This window comes from Mastigoproctus giganteus, chromosome 10 (genome assembly GCF_048544385.1).
Source record: "Mastigoproctus giganteus isolate SK-2022 chromosome 10, ASM4854438v1, whole genome shotgun sequence".
NCBI lineage: Eukaryota > Metazoa > Arthropoda > Arachnida > Uropygi > Thelyphonidae > Mastigoproctus > Mastigoproctus giganteus.
Genome location: NC_143584.1, coordinates 178516824 through 178530981, shown reverse-complemented (window position 1 = coordinate 178530981; position 14158 = coordinate 178516824). Strand labels below are relative to the sequence as shown.

The window sequence follows — 14158 nt, the reverse complement described above, 5'->3', positions numbered from 1 at the left end:
TATTCTTTCACACAAGACCATTTCATTGCTTAAAATTTAAACAGCTTTGATTCAAGAACACAACAATAAAACAGTCACTTCAAAAAACAATAACCCCTTGCGGTAGTTTATGATTATGACTTCATACTAGTCTACAAATGGATTTTGCTAACTGTTGAATTGTAAAAATACCTATAAAAGTATTTTGAAGACAGCTAAAACTTCAGCTGAGATAAATCGAGAGAAGTATGCAAGAATAAAAGCTTCAAAGCCACTGAAGAAGCTTCCCATGTCAACAAAAGAACAAGTTTAAAAACAGAGCACGAAAAAAAAAAAATGGAGAGTTTAATAAAACCTGCTTCTCAAGATTTTGATCAGTATCAACCGTCTACGTTGACTTCTCATCAAGAAGCCGGACTGTCGACATCATGAAATTAAATTCAAGAACTTCCTGAGGCTTTTCAATCGATTCCTGAACCAGCTAGACAGAGTATACTACAACAACCAGCTTCGACTTTGAGTAACCTTCTAGAACGAGGGCTCGTCGGTTTGCTCTGGCTAGAGAAATTGATTTAGAAGCTATACCAGTCGCAAGAAGTAGTAAGATTGTTTTGTTGAATAAAAACAGAACGAGCTCTGCTAAACGAAATCATTTTCCACTAATACCGGCTTGTGCTATTACTATCCATAAATCTTAGGGAGGTACTTTCGATTCCGTAGTTTATGAATACAAGAAATGTCGCAAACAACTAGTTTATGCAGCATTATCTTGAGTTACCAATATCAGTGATCTTTACATTATTGCTACAAATGGAGAAAAGAAATTATCATGAACTGAGAAACGCTACATTCACTTTTGCACTTCAAGCTGAAATGACAAGGTTATTGAGTAATCCTCTATTTACCATGCAAGATACTTTATACAAGTTCATCAGTAAACGACAAGATCTTTCCATTCTAATGTTAAATTGTCAAAGTTTATATGCTCACAGTGACTCTTACTGATGCAGTCACACAACAATCCAGTTTACTTCTACTTTCTGAAATGTTGCTAAATAACAAAAAAGTAAGCATACCTAACTTCAATTGTGTCACTCAGTTCATATAAGAAGATCAACAAGCTGGTGGTGTAGCAGTTTATCATAAGATAGAAAGTCGTACTCATGTTGTTATTACTCATATGGAAGTGATTTATCAACAAACTGTTAACAAATCTGTGTGTGTTAGACCTATTGGAGACATTTTTGCAGCTTAATGCCTTCTTCCTGATGGTCAAACGATATGGTCAGTAGTCTTTTACATTTCACTTAACCAAAAGATCGAACACATCATTGAATTCATCCATTTTGTTTTACTTCCTTACACGATTGAAGGAGCTGCATTGCTACAACAATTTTCTCACAAGAAATGCGACCAAATACCAATGAATCTTAGTGGAGATTTCAATGTTAATTTTGCAGATACTCAACCCAAACCTTTGACTGATTTCTTAGAAAATAAATTTTGGACTAATGTTAAATACTTCTAGATCTGTATCAACTACTAATCATGGAACTATAATTGATGCTGTGTTTCAAAGACATTTACACTCTTTACAATCTCAAGTGTATGTATCATATTTTAGCTATTACAAACACATTGTAAGTAAATTATCTGTTGAACATGTATCGCGACCTCAAATTCGTGAAACTGTCAAAAAAAAATAAATGCTTTAAAATGTTAAACATGTTTGGATTCCTTACATACTAAACCCCTTTAACCTCGTCCAAGCCAAGGATGTTTTCACGTAAAATAAAACATCTTTCGTGCGTATAGGGTACACAGTGTTTTTTTTTTTAATATAGTATGAGGAGGGTAACCTGTATATTCATGGGCGCTAGCAGCATGGTGCAAGTGCACCACCTTTGGATTTCAACGTAATACACAATTTTTAATACTTTCATTAATTTATATGGCTTCTATGACTATTGCTTTAAAGGCATTCTAATATATTTTCCATACGGTTGTGATCTCTCCAGATGATAGAAATCGTGTAGCACTTTAAGCTGTCACAGTCTCCCTTAAATTAAAACTCATTCCTTGCATCCAACTTAGAATTCTCTGATCACTCCCTGTACTGTCAGCTCTATATGATCTCATCTGGTTCAGGAGTAATGATCAGGTCTAGAATATTCTTGCCCTTAGTACTTTCCCTAACATGCTAATACAAATAATTATCATCCGTTTCAGCAGTTCTCAAACTTTAGTGACATAAGGAACCCTCTTTCAGCTTGAAAAACTGTCCATAGACCCTTTTTAGTTTGAAAATGTTTTCACGGGTTCCTGCACTTAACAGTATTCTTTCTTTGCTCTAAATTTTTTCAGTTTTTAAATATTCATAACAAATTTTAGACATTATTCATTGGCCCCCTGAAGCATCTCTGTGAAACCCTGATGGTCTGCAAACTACATTTTGAGAAATGCTGATCTAGTTGCTTTCCTTGGTGAGTTCCCCTTTCCCACTTGCACCACTCAAATAGAGACATATTGGAATCATCCATAATAAGACACACCCCTAGCTTTCCTATTCTGCCTACATGTTGATGGAATTCGCTTGTTCTTGTTATTTTTGTGGGCAAAAACAGTTTTCTCTGAAAATGTTTTTGTCCACAAAACAAATATATTGAAAATGAAATATATTGAAAATGAAAATGAAAAATGAAAATTTTGCTGATGCCATATACAAATGCCTAATATCACAGTTAAATACAGTAAAAAATATATACATGATAGGATATTATGATGTGGTTACAAAGGAACTGGATGCAAAAAATAATTTTGATATCATATATTTGGATTTCAGGAAAGCTTTTGACACTGTTGCGCATGGAAGACTATCGTACAAATTGTAGCAGAATAGTATTAAGGGTAAGTTGCTACAATGGATAAAAGGATGGTTGAGTGGGAGAAGACAGAGGGTGGTAATTAATGGGTGCTGCTCTTCGTGGACTAATGTTATTAGTGGAGTCCCACAGGGTTCGGTGTTGTGTCCTCTGTTGTTTTTTATATTTATCAATGATATTGATGAAGGTATATCAGGCTTAGTGTCGAAGTTTGCAGATGATACAAAGGTTGGCAGGGTTGTTAATGAGAGTAATGGCAGTGTGCTACTGCAACAGGATCTAGATAATTTGGGCAGATTGGCTAAGAAGTGGCAACTGATGTTTAACATTGACAAATGCAAAGTACTGCATATGGGTAGAGTAACTCCATATGTACCAACGTACCAACTGTGTGGTACTACATTTAAGGTTGTCGAAAATGAAAAAGACCTGGGGAGTAATTGTGCAGTCAGATATGAAGTTTTCTGAGCAATGCAGACAGGCTGCCAGGGCAGGTCATGGGGTTTTGTCAATGATATATAGGAATTTTGCTAGCAGGGAAAAGGAGGTGATTGTCCCTCTGTGTAAGGCAATGGTCAGGCCACGCCTTGAGTACTGCATACAGGTCTGGAGGCCTCATTTTAGGAAGGATGTAGATTTGCTTGAGCATCTACAGAGAAGGGCAACAAGATTGGTGAGGGGATTGAAGGGATCCTCTTACCAAGAGAGGCTTAAGTTCTGCTGATTGAGGTGTATGAGGCCTTGAATGGGTTGAGCACGCTGAATTCTGATGGGATCCTTCCACTTGTTCAGATTACGAACCTAAGGGGGCATAAATTCAAATTAAGAAAAGACAGATGTAGAATAGATGTGCAGAAATTTGCCTTTAGCCAGCGGGTGGTTAATTGCTGGAACAAACTTCCATCTGTCATTGTGGAAGTTGATAGATTAAATAAATTTAAGGAGGAACTGGACAGGCATTTGGAGGGAATGGTGTGATTTTTTTTTTTTTTTTTTTTGGCTGATGCTGCATAAGCTCGTACACTTGCTTTCTTGCATCACATGCCACTACTACTATACAAGTATGTATTTTTTTTACCATCATTCATTATACATATTAACATTTAGTATATGTGTGTACTCCATAGTTTCAATTGGTTATTTCAATATAACTGATTTTTCTTTCAAATAATATATACCAACCTGTATATACAGTACTTGATAACTTACACTGTTATTCCATCATAATTAATATTCCTTTCTCTCAGATATTCTTTCTCTATTCTTAATGATAATTTTATATGTATCCAAATTTCACTGCCAATATGGTACATATATCCTAATACTGATGTGTTAAAGGTGGTGATAACCTAAAACAAACAATAATAAAAAAGTGCACAAAGAGCCAAGTTGTTTGATTTCGAGAGAGGTGTTGTTATTGCTGAATGCCACATTGCAGCCTTGTTGATTCATGCAGTTGCTGACAGTCTGCACCATTTAAAGTGGACCATCAGTGATGCTCTCATGAAATGGAACCTTGATAGTGCCACCATCCAGCAACACACAGTAGACTACTGCACATTTCGATATGCTTAGATAGTATGGTATGAATACCATTCAAAGATATACCATCCTTGATATAAACAATCAAGGTAGTTCTGTACATAAGTACATTAGAATATCTGATAGAGTTTGTTTGTTTTAACTTTCCAGGATGAGTTTTTTGAAAATGTCTTGGTCCTGAAAAGTGAGTTTTTGCACCAGCTGTGGGCTCTGTGGAATGAGTTTCATTTGAAAATTCATAAAAATGAAAAATTTGTACATAAATATTTAAAATTGATGTGTTCTTATTTTGACTTGGTTAACCAATATTAAAGTCAAATTTTAAACATAAAAAAGTTGATGTCACTTCTTTTTTGATGTGATATACTACCTACTACATCTATTGATATATCACTTCATTCAGTTTCAACTTCTGGATCAGAATTTCAGAGAATTTCAGCTTTGTCAGCCAAGCTTGGACAAAAATGGGAACAGACTATTCTCTTCCTCCTCTAATTTTAAAATCTATTTTTTGTTCTGTCATCTACTATAAACTATATCTACAATTACGTAGAAACACAAATAAGAATGGCAGCACTTACTGGAAGATTTATAATGTTGTAATGTAATTTGAATCAATCTTAGCGTGTGTGTGTGTGTGTATACATGCTCCTTGGGACCATACAAAATATATATATATATATATGCACATACTCTGGAAAAGGTTAAATTTATGATCATTCTTTTTTGTAACAGTCCTCCCATGCAGTAGAAGGCAAGAATTTTGATCCTGAGTTCAAATAGCTTCCAATAAACAAGCTGATGGGCCAAATCTCTAAGGGTTTGACCATTCCTTTATGTAGTGTAGGTTTTTAATACCTTGGTGTCCTCTCCATTGCTTATATTGCTTCATGCCTAATCTCTGTCATAATATAGTTTCATATTTTTTGCAGCAGCTCGCACAATGTAGCTCAGTTCAACACAGCGCTGTGAGCATTGCTGCTCTTGGAGCCTTCAGAACATTGCCAGCACAGTCTCTTTATTGATGCTCACAAGCCACCACTCCTCTGTAGGAAAGCTCTGTTGTTTAAGTATGCAGTCAGAATACAAAGTTGTGCCTCACATCCCATTCAGCCTTACCTATTCAATCCACCATTAGAAAATCTCTACATAAATAAACCTAGCATAGTAAAACCAGTAGAGCTTTGTCTTCTTGAACTGATACAAGGTTGGAATGTTTCCATTCATAACGTACAACAGGTAGCAGCTTACACTTGACTACTACGGGCTCCTCCTCAACTGACTTGTGACACTTATCTTTGCCAGTGGGGAAAGAACTGACTATTGACATCTAATGTGAATAAACTATGCAATTCACATTCAGAGATATGTTGATTTTACACCAATGACTGTGATGGCTCTGAGTCTGATTCAGCTGTTGGAGCAGCTACAGTATTTCTCTCTACCGTCATTTCAGTATTCCTTCCATTGGAATGCAGTAGCTTTTCAAAAAGCTGACCTACACTCAATTGAATTGGCTCTAGAAAAACCTTGATTCACACTATTCTTTAAAATATACTTACACCAATTCGCTCAGCTTAATTATGGCATTGTGTAAGTCCTTATAATGTTAACTGTTTTAAATCATATCAGGAGCCTACTACGGCAAATTGCAGAATGCCATAAATTGGTCACTTTTTGTTGGATTCCAGTACATTGGGGAATGAACTGGCCAATAAAACTGCAAAAAAATGTTTTATTTAACCAATTTAATGATTTAACCAATATCTCTCTCTCTCTCTCTGTTACAGCCTTAGACTTAGACATATCACTCATAAAACATGTCTTTGCACAATAGGAAGCACTATGGTGCTCTCAAATCAATAAAGTGTTTTGGTTTAAATCAGAGCTGAAAATTTGGCACTACAATGTCCATACATTACAGTGAGAAGAAGCAGTCCTTCCAGAACAAGAATAGGACATAGGACATACCTATCCGACCCTACTCCATCTACTTATGGAAATGATCCACCTCTTACTGACTGCCCCTACTACCAACAAGACAAAACTTTGATTCTACCATCCCTAGGTTAACCTTTGAGAACCAGTGACATTACACCTACATCTCATTGGTAATTGAGGCAAATATTACAGAATTTTCCTGCAACAGCGTAACGTGGATTAAACCCCCATAACACATACCACACAGCTCAGTTAGCAACTAGACTGTGCAGTTTTTTGTGTGGATTTCAATGCACACACAAAAAAACTAATTACATAAACAGGCATGATGTATATAAGTGTTTAGCCAAGTAGTGCAGGAGTGCAATAGTATGCACATTTGAGTTGACTGATTAAAGCTTGCATAATTGCTAAATATGATATTGATTGTATTATTATCAAAATGATTACTTGTAAATTCCTCTGACTTAGGTGGCCATACATAGAGTATAAACAGAACTTTTTTAATTTTGAATTTGTGTTAATAATGTGGGTTACATTATGCCTTTCATACATTTTAATTTTCTTTTCTATCTCACTGAATATCCCACTAACTGCCTGTATTACCATTCCTCAATCACACTTTCTTGATCAATTAAATTTGTGTAGTAACAAAATGCTGCCATTAGTTTATCATCCATAATAGGCCACCTCACAATGTACCCTTTTCAGAAGTTGTGCCAGTCCTTAGCACATTATACAATGTTGGTCATAAAATAGAAACTGTACTTCAGCTTCATTCAGATCCCAATATATCAAACTGTGGTTTAACTCATTTAACGTTCATTTCCTCAGTGGAATCAAAGTAAGACTGCCAATGTGAAACTCACCTCATCACATCAGATAATGTCATATGTTATATCTGGATTGGCATCAAACCACCGCAGGAAACGTTTACAAAACTCCATTCTTTATCATAATATCCTGGAAACAACTGCAGAACATAATCAGGTTTATTATGGTTTCCATTTTATGTCCTTCAAAATTGCATGAACTGCATGACAATGTATTCCATTTTCTTCACCACTTGTTTGATCATATCCTTTACTGAACTAGTTATTATAAGCCTTTGACTGGTTATGGATTCAAAGCTGCTCTTTCTGTTTCCATCATTAAGTTGCAAATTGCTCTGACAGTGCAATATGTGCTTTTCAAGGAAAAGTTAATCTCTCAGTAATAACAAATCAAAAGCAAAAAGGTAGGGGGGGATAAATTACAATTAATAGCACTACACAGTTTTTCAAATAAAAAAATTAATTTACTACATATAATTACAGAGCATTTCAATTCTAATTGGGAATTGGTTATGGATCACAGCACATAAACAAGCACACACACTAGATGTTTATGAATTCCTTGTACACTTTTAAACTTTAGATATATTGGATATGTCATAAAATAATGTGGAAATAGCATATGAAAGCTTAATTCAAACTGAAAGCAAAAAGGTGGGGGGGGGGGGTTGAGATAAAGGAAAATTAATAACAATACACAATCTTTCAAATAAAAAAAATTAATTTGCTATATATAAAAACAGAGCATTTCAATTATTAGGGACTCAGTTATGAATCATACACATAAACAAGCACACAATGGTGAAGTTTTAACATAATCATCATATTTTATGAAAGACTGTTCAGTCCAGTTTTCCAACTTGTTGAAAATATTCTACATGTACTACTCATACATGTAATTTGGGGTCTGTTCTCTCCCAATCGTGAACCGATTCAAATATTCTTAACCGGCCCAAGTGATTGCGGAAAAACATTTTTGATTCGCCTCTTGATGGAAATATACAACCGATTCAGTAATACAGATGGGTACTGTAATGCCTATATTACATGCACTTCAATTGGCTGCTGTTGCAATAGACTGAACTACTGCGCACAGTGCCCTCAAGATATCCATTTCTCTGGTTACCAAAAGGTTTCTGCCATGAGTGGCAATGGTTAACCCAAATCCACCTATGTGGTATGCCCCAAATCATAAATGTTTTTCCGCAACCAGCTAGTTTATACCAGCTCTGAGCACATCTAAGATCACCCCTCATAGTCCTTTGTTGCTCAAAATGCTTTATTTTACTTTAAATTTTGCTAGATATCCATTTCTCTGGTTATCAAAAATTTTCTGCCACAGGTGGCAATGGTTAGCCCAAATCCACCTAAGTGGTATGCCCTGAAACATTATCGTTTTTCCGCAACCAGCTGGTTTATGCCGGTTTTGAGTACATCTGAGATCACCTCCCATGGTCCTTTGTTGCTTTAAATGCTTTACTTTACTTTAAATTTTGCTAGATATCCATTTCTCTGGTTACCGACTTTTTAGGCGCCTCCGTAGCCACGTGGGAAGGAGCAGCAGTGCGTAGCACACGCTTCTTGATTAGACCGGGGTTTGAGTCCGTCACCACCAAATACGAAGGATGCGGAAAGGTCACGAAATGACCACCGCATATCCCGGAGCAATATGGCCTTAGTTGCTAATGCTCCTAAAAATCAAATAACAAACAACAAACTGGTTACCGAATGGTTAGCCTAAATCCACCTAAGTTGTATGCCCTGAAACATTATCGTTTTTCCGCAGCTAGCTGGTTTATGCCAGCTTTGAGCACATCCAAGATCTCTTCTGACTCCATTTTTCTTTGTTATGAAACAGAAATGACATCAAATGACTTCATTTCCGCGTCGCAAAATCGTGACAGATTGATTTTACTACCATCCGAAATTTAGTAGGTGCCGCCAAAGATGTTTACACATCAAAAAGACCTGAGGTTAATTGTGCATTCAAGCATGAAGTTCTTTGAGCAGTGCAGATGGGCTTTAAGGATAGCTCATGATGTTTTGTCAGTGATATACAGGAATTTTTCTATCAAGGATAAGGAAGTGGTTATCCCATTCTATAAGGCAATAAGTAAGATGTGTGTGTGCAGTCTTGAGTACTGCACACACATCTGAAAGCTTCATTTTAAGAATGATGTGAATCTGTTGGAATAGAAGAGGAGCAAGGGATTAATGAAGAGGAATAAAAAAAAAAGTGCTCTTACCAAGAAAGACTTCACTTTTGAAAATTTGCAGCATCTGGACCAGATACCTCTGAGGGATCTGATTAAGGTATTTAAGGCTGTGAATGGATTGAGTAAACTAAATGCTGGCGGTCATCCTTATTCTTGCCCACACAACACGTGAGGAGGCATAAATTTAAATTGAGGAAGAATGGTTGCAGGATTGATGTGGAAATTTGCTTGTAGTTGATTGTTGAAATAAACTTATTTCTGGTGTTGTGAAAGTGAATAGTTTGAATAAATCTAATGAAGAACTAAAATTAGTAAAGAAGGTAGACAAGCGATGTGAGAAGGTGAATTTTTTTTTTGCTGATGCTGTATAAGTTTGCTTCTTTGCATCATTGCTACTATGAATACTAATACTAAAATCTGAATTTAAATTTAGACAGCTGATAAAAATGTAATCTAACCCTACATAGTACTTCTCTTCCTATAACATTTGAAACACTTCATTCACTTACTTTAAGAATCTCGCCTACTCTTAAGTCAGCCATATACAAGCCTGCCTGATCAGGTAAGTCTTTTCAAGTTTACCTGTACACTTCGAAATTACTTGAGTGTGGCTCTGTACCATTCATCTTAGTAAGGGCTGTACTAGTAAGGGCTGACTTATACAACAATTACAGAAAACAACCTTGTAGTGTGTCAGGAGCCACACTCAAGTAATTTCAAACGTTACCTGAAGAGGTTGTCTGGAAGTGTATCCATATTCAGACACACACAACCTTGTAGTGTGGCTCCTGACACACTACAAGGTTGTTTTCTGTAATTGTTGTATAAGTCAGCCCTTACTAAGATGAATGGTACAGTATTGGCTGTGGCAGCCTTAATGGCTATTTAGAAGAAAGACAAAAGAAATTGTTGAAAGTGATACAATGGTTTGTTGTAAAAAAAGACAAATTTGTCTCATAAATATATATTAAATGAACTTTAGTAATTATTCAATAATAGAGAATTTAGCATTGGGGGGAAAAAAGCCTTGTGCATCTGGAAATAAGCATATTAAAAAAATCCTTGCGACAACTGACAAAATTGAAAAAAATAAGGACTTTATTAAAATATATGAATAGAATGCATAATGTACAAATAGTTTAAAACTCAGTAGATTAAAAGCATAAAAGTGATAACATAAACATGGAGAATATGTTTTAAGTACAGTATATATCTAGCGGCGCCTCCGTAGCCAGGTGGGAAGGAGCAGCAGTGCGTAGCACACGCTTCTTGATTAGACCGGGGTTCGAGCCCGTCACCACCAAATATGGAGGATGCGGAAAGGTCAGGGAATGACCACTGCACCGGAGCAATATGGACTTAGTTGCTAATGCTCCTAAAAACCAAAATAACATAACATAACGTATATATCTAGCAGCTTTTCAAGATATGTGCTTTATCAACCCATAACTGATAAAGGAGCATCCTGCTCTTGAAGCTACTGCACATGTGCTGTGCTTTTATCACTTAATTTATTATTATGTACCTCATCAGGATGAGGTAAATAATACATTAAATATGTTTTCACATTCTTGTTGCTTTGAGCTTTTAACCTATTGAACTTTAACTATATGTATTATTTATTTATATATTTTAATGAAGTCTTTAGTCCTTCAGTTTCATTCTATGGTAAGATTTTATAATAGTAAATTTAACATTATGGCCCTTTCATATATTACAAATTTGAGGTTACTGTGTGATTCTCCAAAAGTATTTGTTTATGGCAACATTTTCATGTTGCAGTAAATTTTTGTCAATTTTTCCAATACACATTGTAAATGTTTGTAAAAGAATAAGAGAAGTTTACCTCAATATGATATGTAGAACACTTCTGTATGATACTCTCCAGAAATTAAAACAAAAACAATTAAAAAATCAAAAATCTTACATTACAGTAAGAAATAATTAACAATAATTAAAAATCAAATGAACACAATTAGAAATCCATTTAACGCAATTAAAATTAAGTAAAAAATTAATTTAACGAAAAAAATTGCAAAACAATTTTCCTTCCTCAATTTTTTAGATTTTCATAATACTCATAAGTCTGAGTATTATTAGTTAAATTAATTTTTTATTTAATTTTTAATTGCATTAAATTGATTTCTAATTGTGTTCATTTGATTTTTAATTATTGTTAGTTCTTACTGTAATGTCAGATTTTCGATATTTTATATTTTTTAATTTTTTAATTGTTTTTGTTTTAATTTCTGGAGAGTATCATATTGAGGTAAACTTCTCTTATTCATTTACAAATATTGATATCAATGTAGAACATATTGTAAATGTAAATTTTATATACAATAAGTGTATTGTCATTTGGCAATATACAATTAGTATATTGCCAAATAAAACTCTTGCCTCATGTTCAAACACGTTTTGATTAATTAAAATGAAGGGCAATGAATTTTTTACATTGATATGACATTCAATCTTACAAAAATGGTAGAGGATTATAGAGGTTTTTAGAATACAACTGGAAAATGAACTGGCAGCTATCCTTCCTTCTTATATGTTTTTGAAACTTGTAATATTAGTATTAAAATGGCATAATGATACAAGGAAGCAAACTTATTCTGAATTTGCTAAAAAAAAACCATTATTCCCATTGTAAAAAAGTGTCTATCCAGTTTTTCCTTGAAATTTGCCAAACTTTGCCTTGGCCACTCATGCAAGCATTCCACAACATGCTGCCTGAAGGTAAGCTGCTATAGTCTACTGGTCTTGCCTGAAAATTTCTAGTATCCTCTGGTTCTTGTCTATCTTACTCAACAGTCAGAATATTCCTCCCTCGTATCCCCTCAGGGCCTTACACATTTCAATCAAATCCCCTTTAAGAAGTCTAGTTACTAAGTTCTGCAGACCAAAAATAAGCTGTTCCTCAAGGATAATGCTTAGTGCTTTTCATCAGTCTAGTCGCCCTTCTTTGCACCTTTTACAGAAGTTCTGTATCTTTTCTAGATGCAGCCTCCAGACCTAGATACAATATTCCAAGTGGTTTGTTGGTCACACTGTCATTGTATAGAGAGGGATAATGAGAGGGAAAGTCAAAATCTTTTGGAAGCTGCAGTGCCTGGTTCTTATAATTAACCACCCTCCAACCTTTCAGTTGTCTGTAAACTTTGACAGCACTATTCCTTCATCAGTATCATAAGAAACAAAGATAAGAAGGAAGATAAGAAACAAAAGTTCTTAGCACTGATCTGTGAGAGACCCCCCTTCCCAAAGAATACTCATTATGACCATCCTCTGTCTCCTGTTATTCAACCAACCACTGTCTGCCCCGTCACCACCAAATACGGAGGGTGCGGAAAGGTTAGGGAATGACCACCGCATATCCCCAGAGCAATATGGCCTTAGTTGCTAATGCTCCTAAAAACCAAATAACAACAACAACTGTCTGACAGTTGATCTTTCCTGTTATCTCAAACATGCTCTAAGTTATACAGTAACCTTTCATATGGAAATATATCTAAAGCTTTATTAAAATTTTTATATATAATGTCAAAAAGTTGTTTCTTGCATCCAACTGCTTTATGACCTCATCATAGTAATTCAGATGCAATATCTGCTGACCAATTTGTTCCTATCTTTCGATTTGCATGGGTAGTCAAATGTAAATAATGTGCATTAAGATTGAAGAGAAGGTTAGCCTAAAGTTAAAATTGTCTTTTGTGCTTTTTTTTTTTTTGTCTGATCTTTACAAAACAGGTATGTTTTTAGTTAATGTTGAGTAATGAAATATAAATTTCATTAAGCTTTTTTTTAATAAATGCAAATTTATGCAGGCTCCATTTTAATAAAATGGGATATTATAACCAATTCCTTATGACAATGATATATAGAAGTTATTATATTAATCTATATATAAGTTGTTTTTTTTCTGTAGTATATTTGTTTAATCAAGGGAATGTAAGCATTCATTTTGACAAACAGAAATAGATTTTGTGTGAAACATTTAGATAGAGATGGAAACTCTTTAACAAGGCTTGGTATATTATTAAAAATGTTTTTAAAAAAAAATATCTTAACACTTGAAAATTAATTTTATTTGACTTCTTCTGCAGCCTATAAAAAGGAACTTGTTTCAAAGCATAAATGCTTAAATGTATAAAATATAACTTATAATAATTTATATTTCTGTATAGGTGTGGAATTCATCAGAAAGTGACTTGAGTGAAGGTGAACTAGAAAAGCGAAGACATCTTTTGCTGCAACAGTTGGCTGCTCACCAGTCTTAGTCCCACTGTTTTGATTAGGCTGCACATTGCTTTTGTTTTGTGAACTGTGGTAGTTCAGTAATAAAATAATTTTTATGTTAATAGTCCACCATTTACTGAAATTTGTAGCATGCTTTTCCTGACACCATCTCTTTTTGTAAAATAAGACAAAATTTGATAACAGTCAGCTGATTTGATCTTTTTATCTGACATGGCCTGTTTTGTACAACTTCAACTGCAGCAAACTTTGAAATTTCACCCCCACCATATGCATAACCTGGGAACTTCTAGAAACTGAAAAATGGAAGACATTTAAGAGAGATCTGGCTTTAGTTGTAATGCTCCAGAACTACATTCTAACAGTGTCCACATGCACTGTTATGATCATTGGTTAGTCATATGCTGCAGTGGGTAATATCACCCGTGTTGTCATGAAATGCAATAAACGGCATTTTGAAGTTATTGCTTTTATTTATTTTTTTATGTTTTCACTCTATTCAATTATA

At 34.7% G+C, this 14158-nt stretch overlaps 1 protein-coding gene across 4 annotated transcripts in view; it reads left to right on the top strand.

The window, feature by feature from the left end:
• The window catches only part of Prp40 (pre-mRNA processing factor 40), a 434121-nt gene extending 420367 nt beyond the window's left edge, over positions 1-13754 (top strand). For all 4 annotated transcript variants that reach the window (XM_090383606.1, XM_090383605.1, XM_090383604.1 and 1 more), the window contains one exon: positions 13581-13754. In XM_090383606.1, the coding sequence (XP_090239732.1) occupies positions 13581-13673 (93 nt within the window). In that variant the 3' untranslated portion in view covers positions 13674-13754. The remainder of the gene's footprint in view (positions 1-13580) is intronic.
• Positions 13755-14158: the final 404 nt, after the last annotated feature.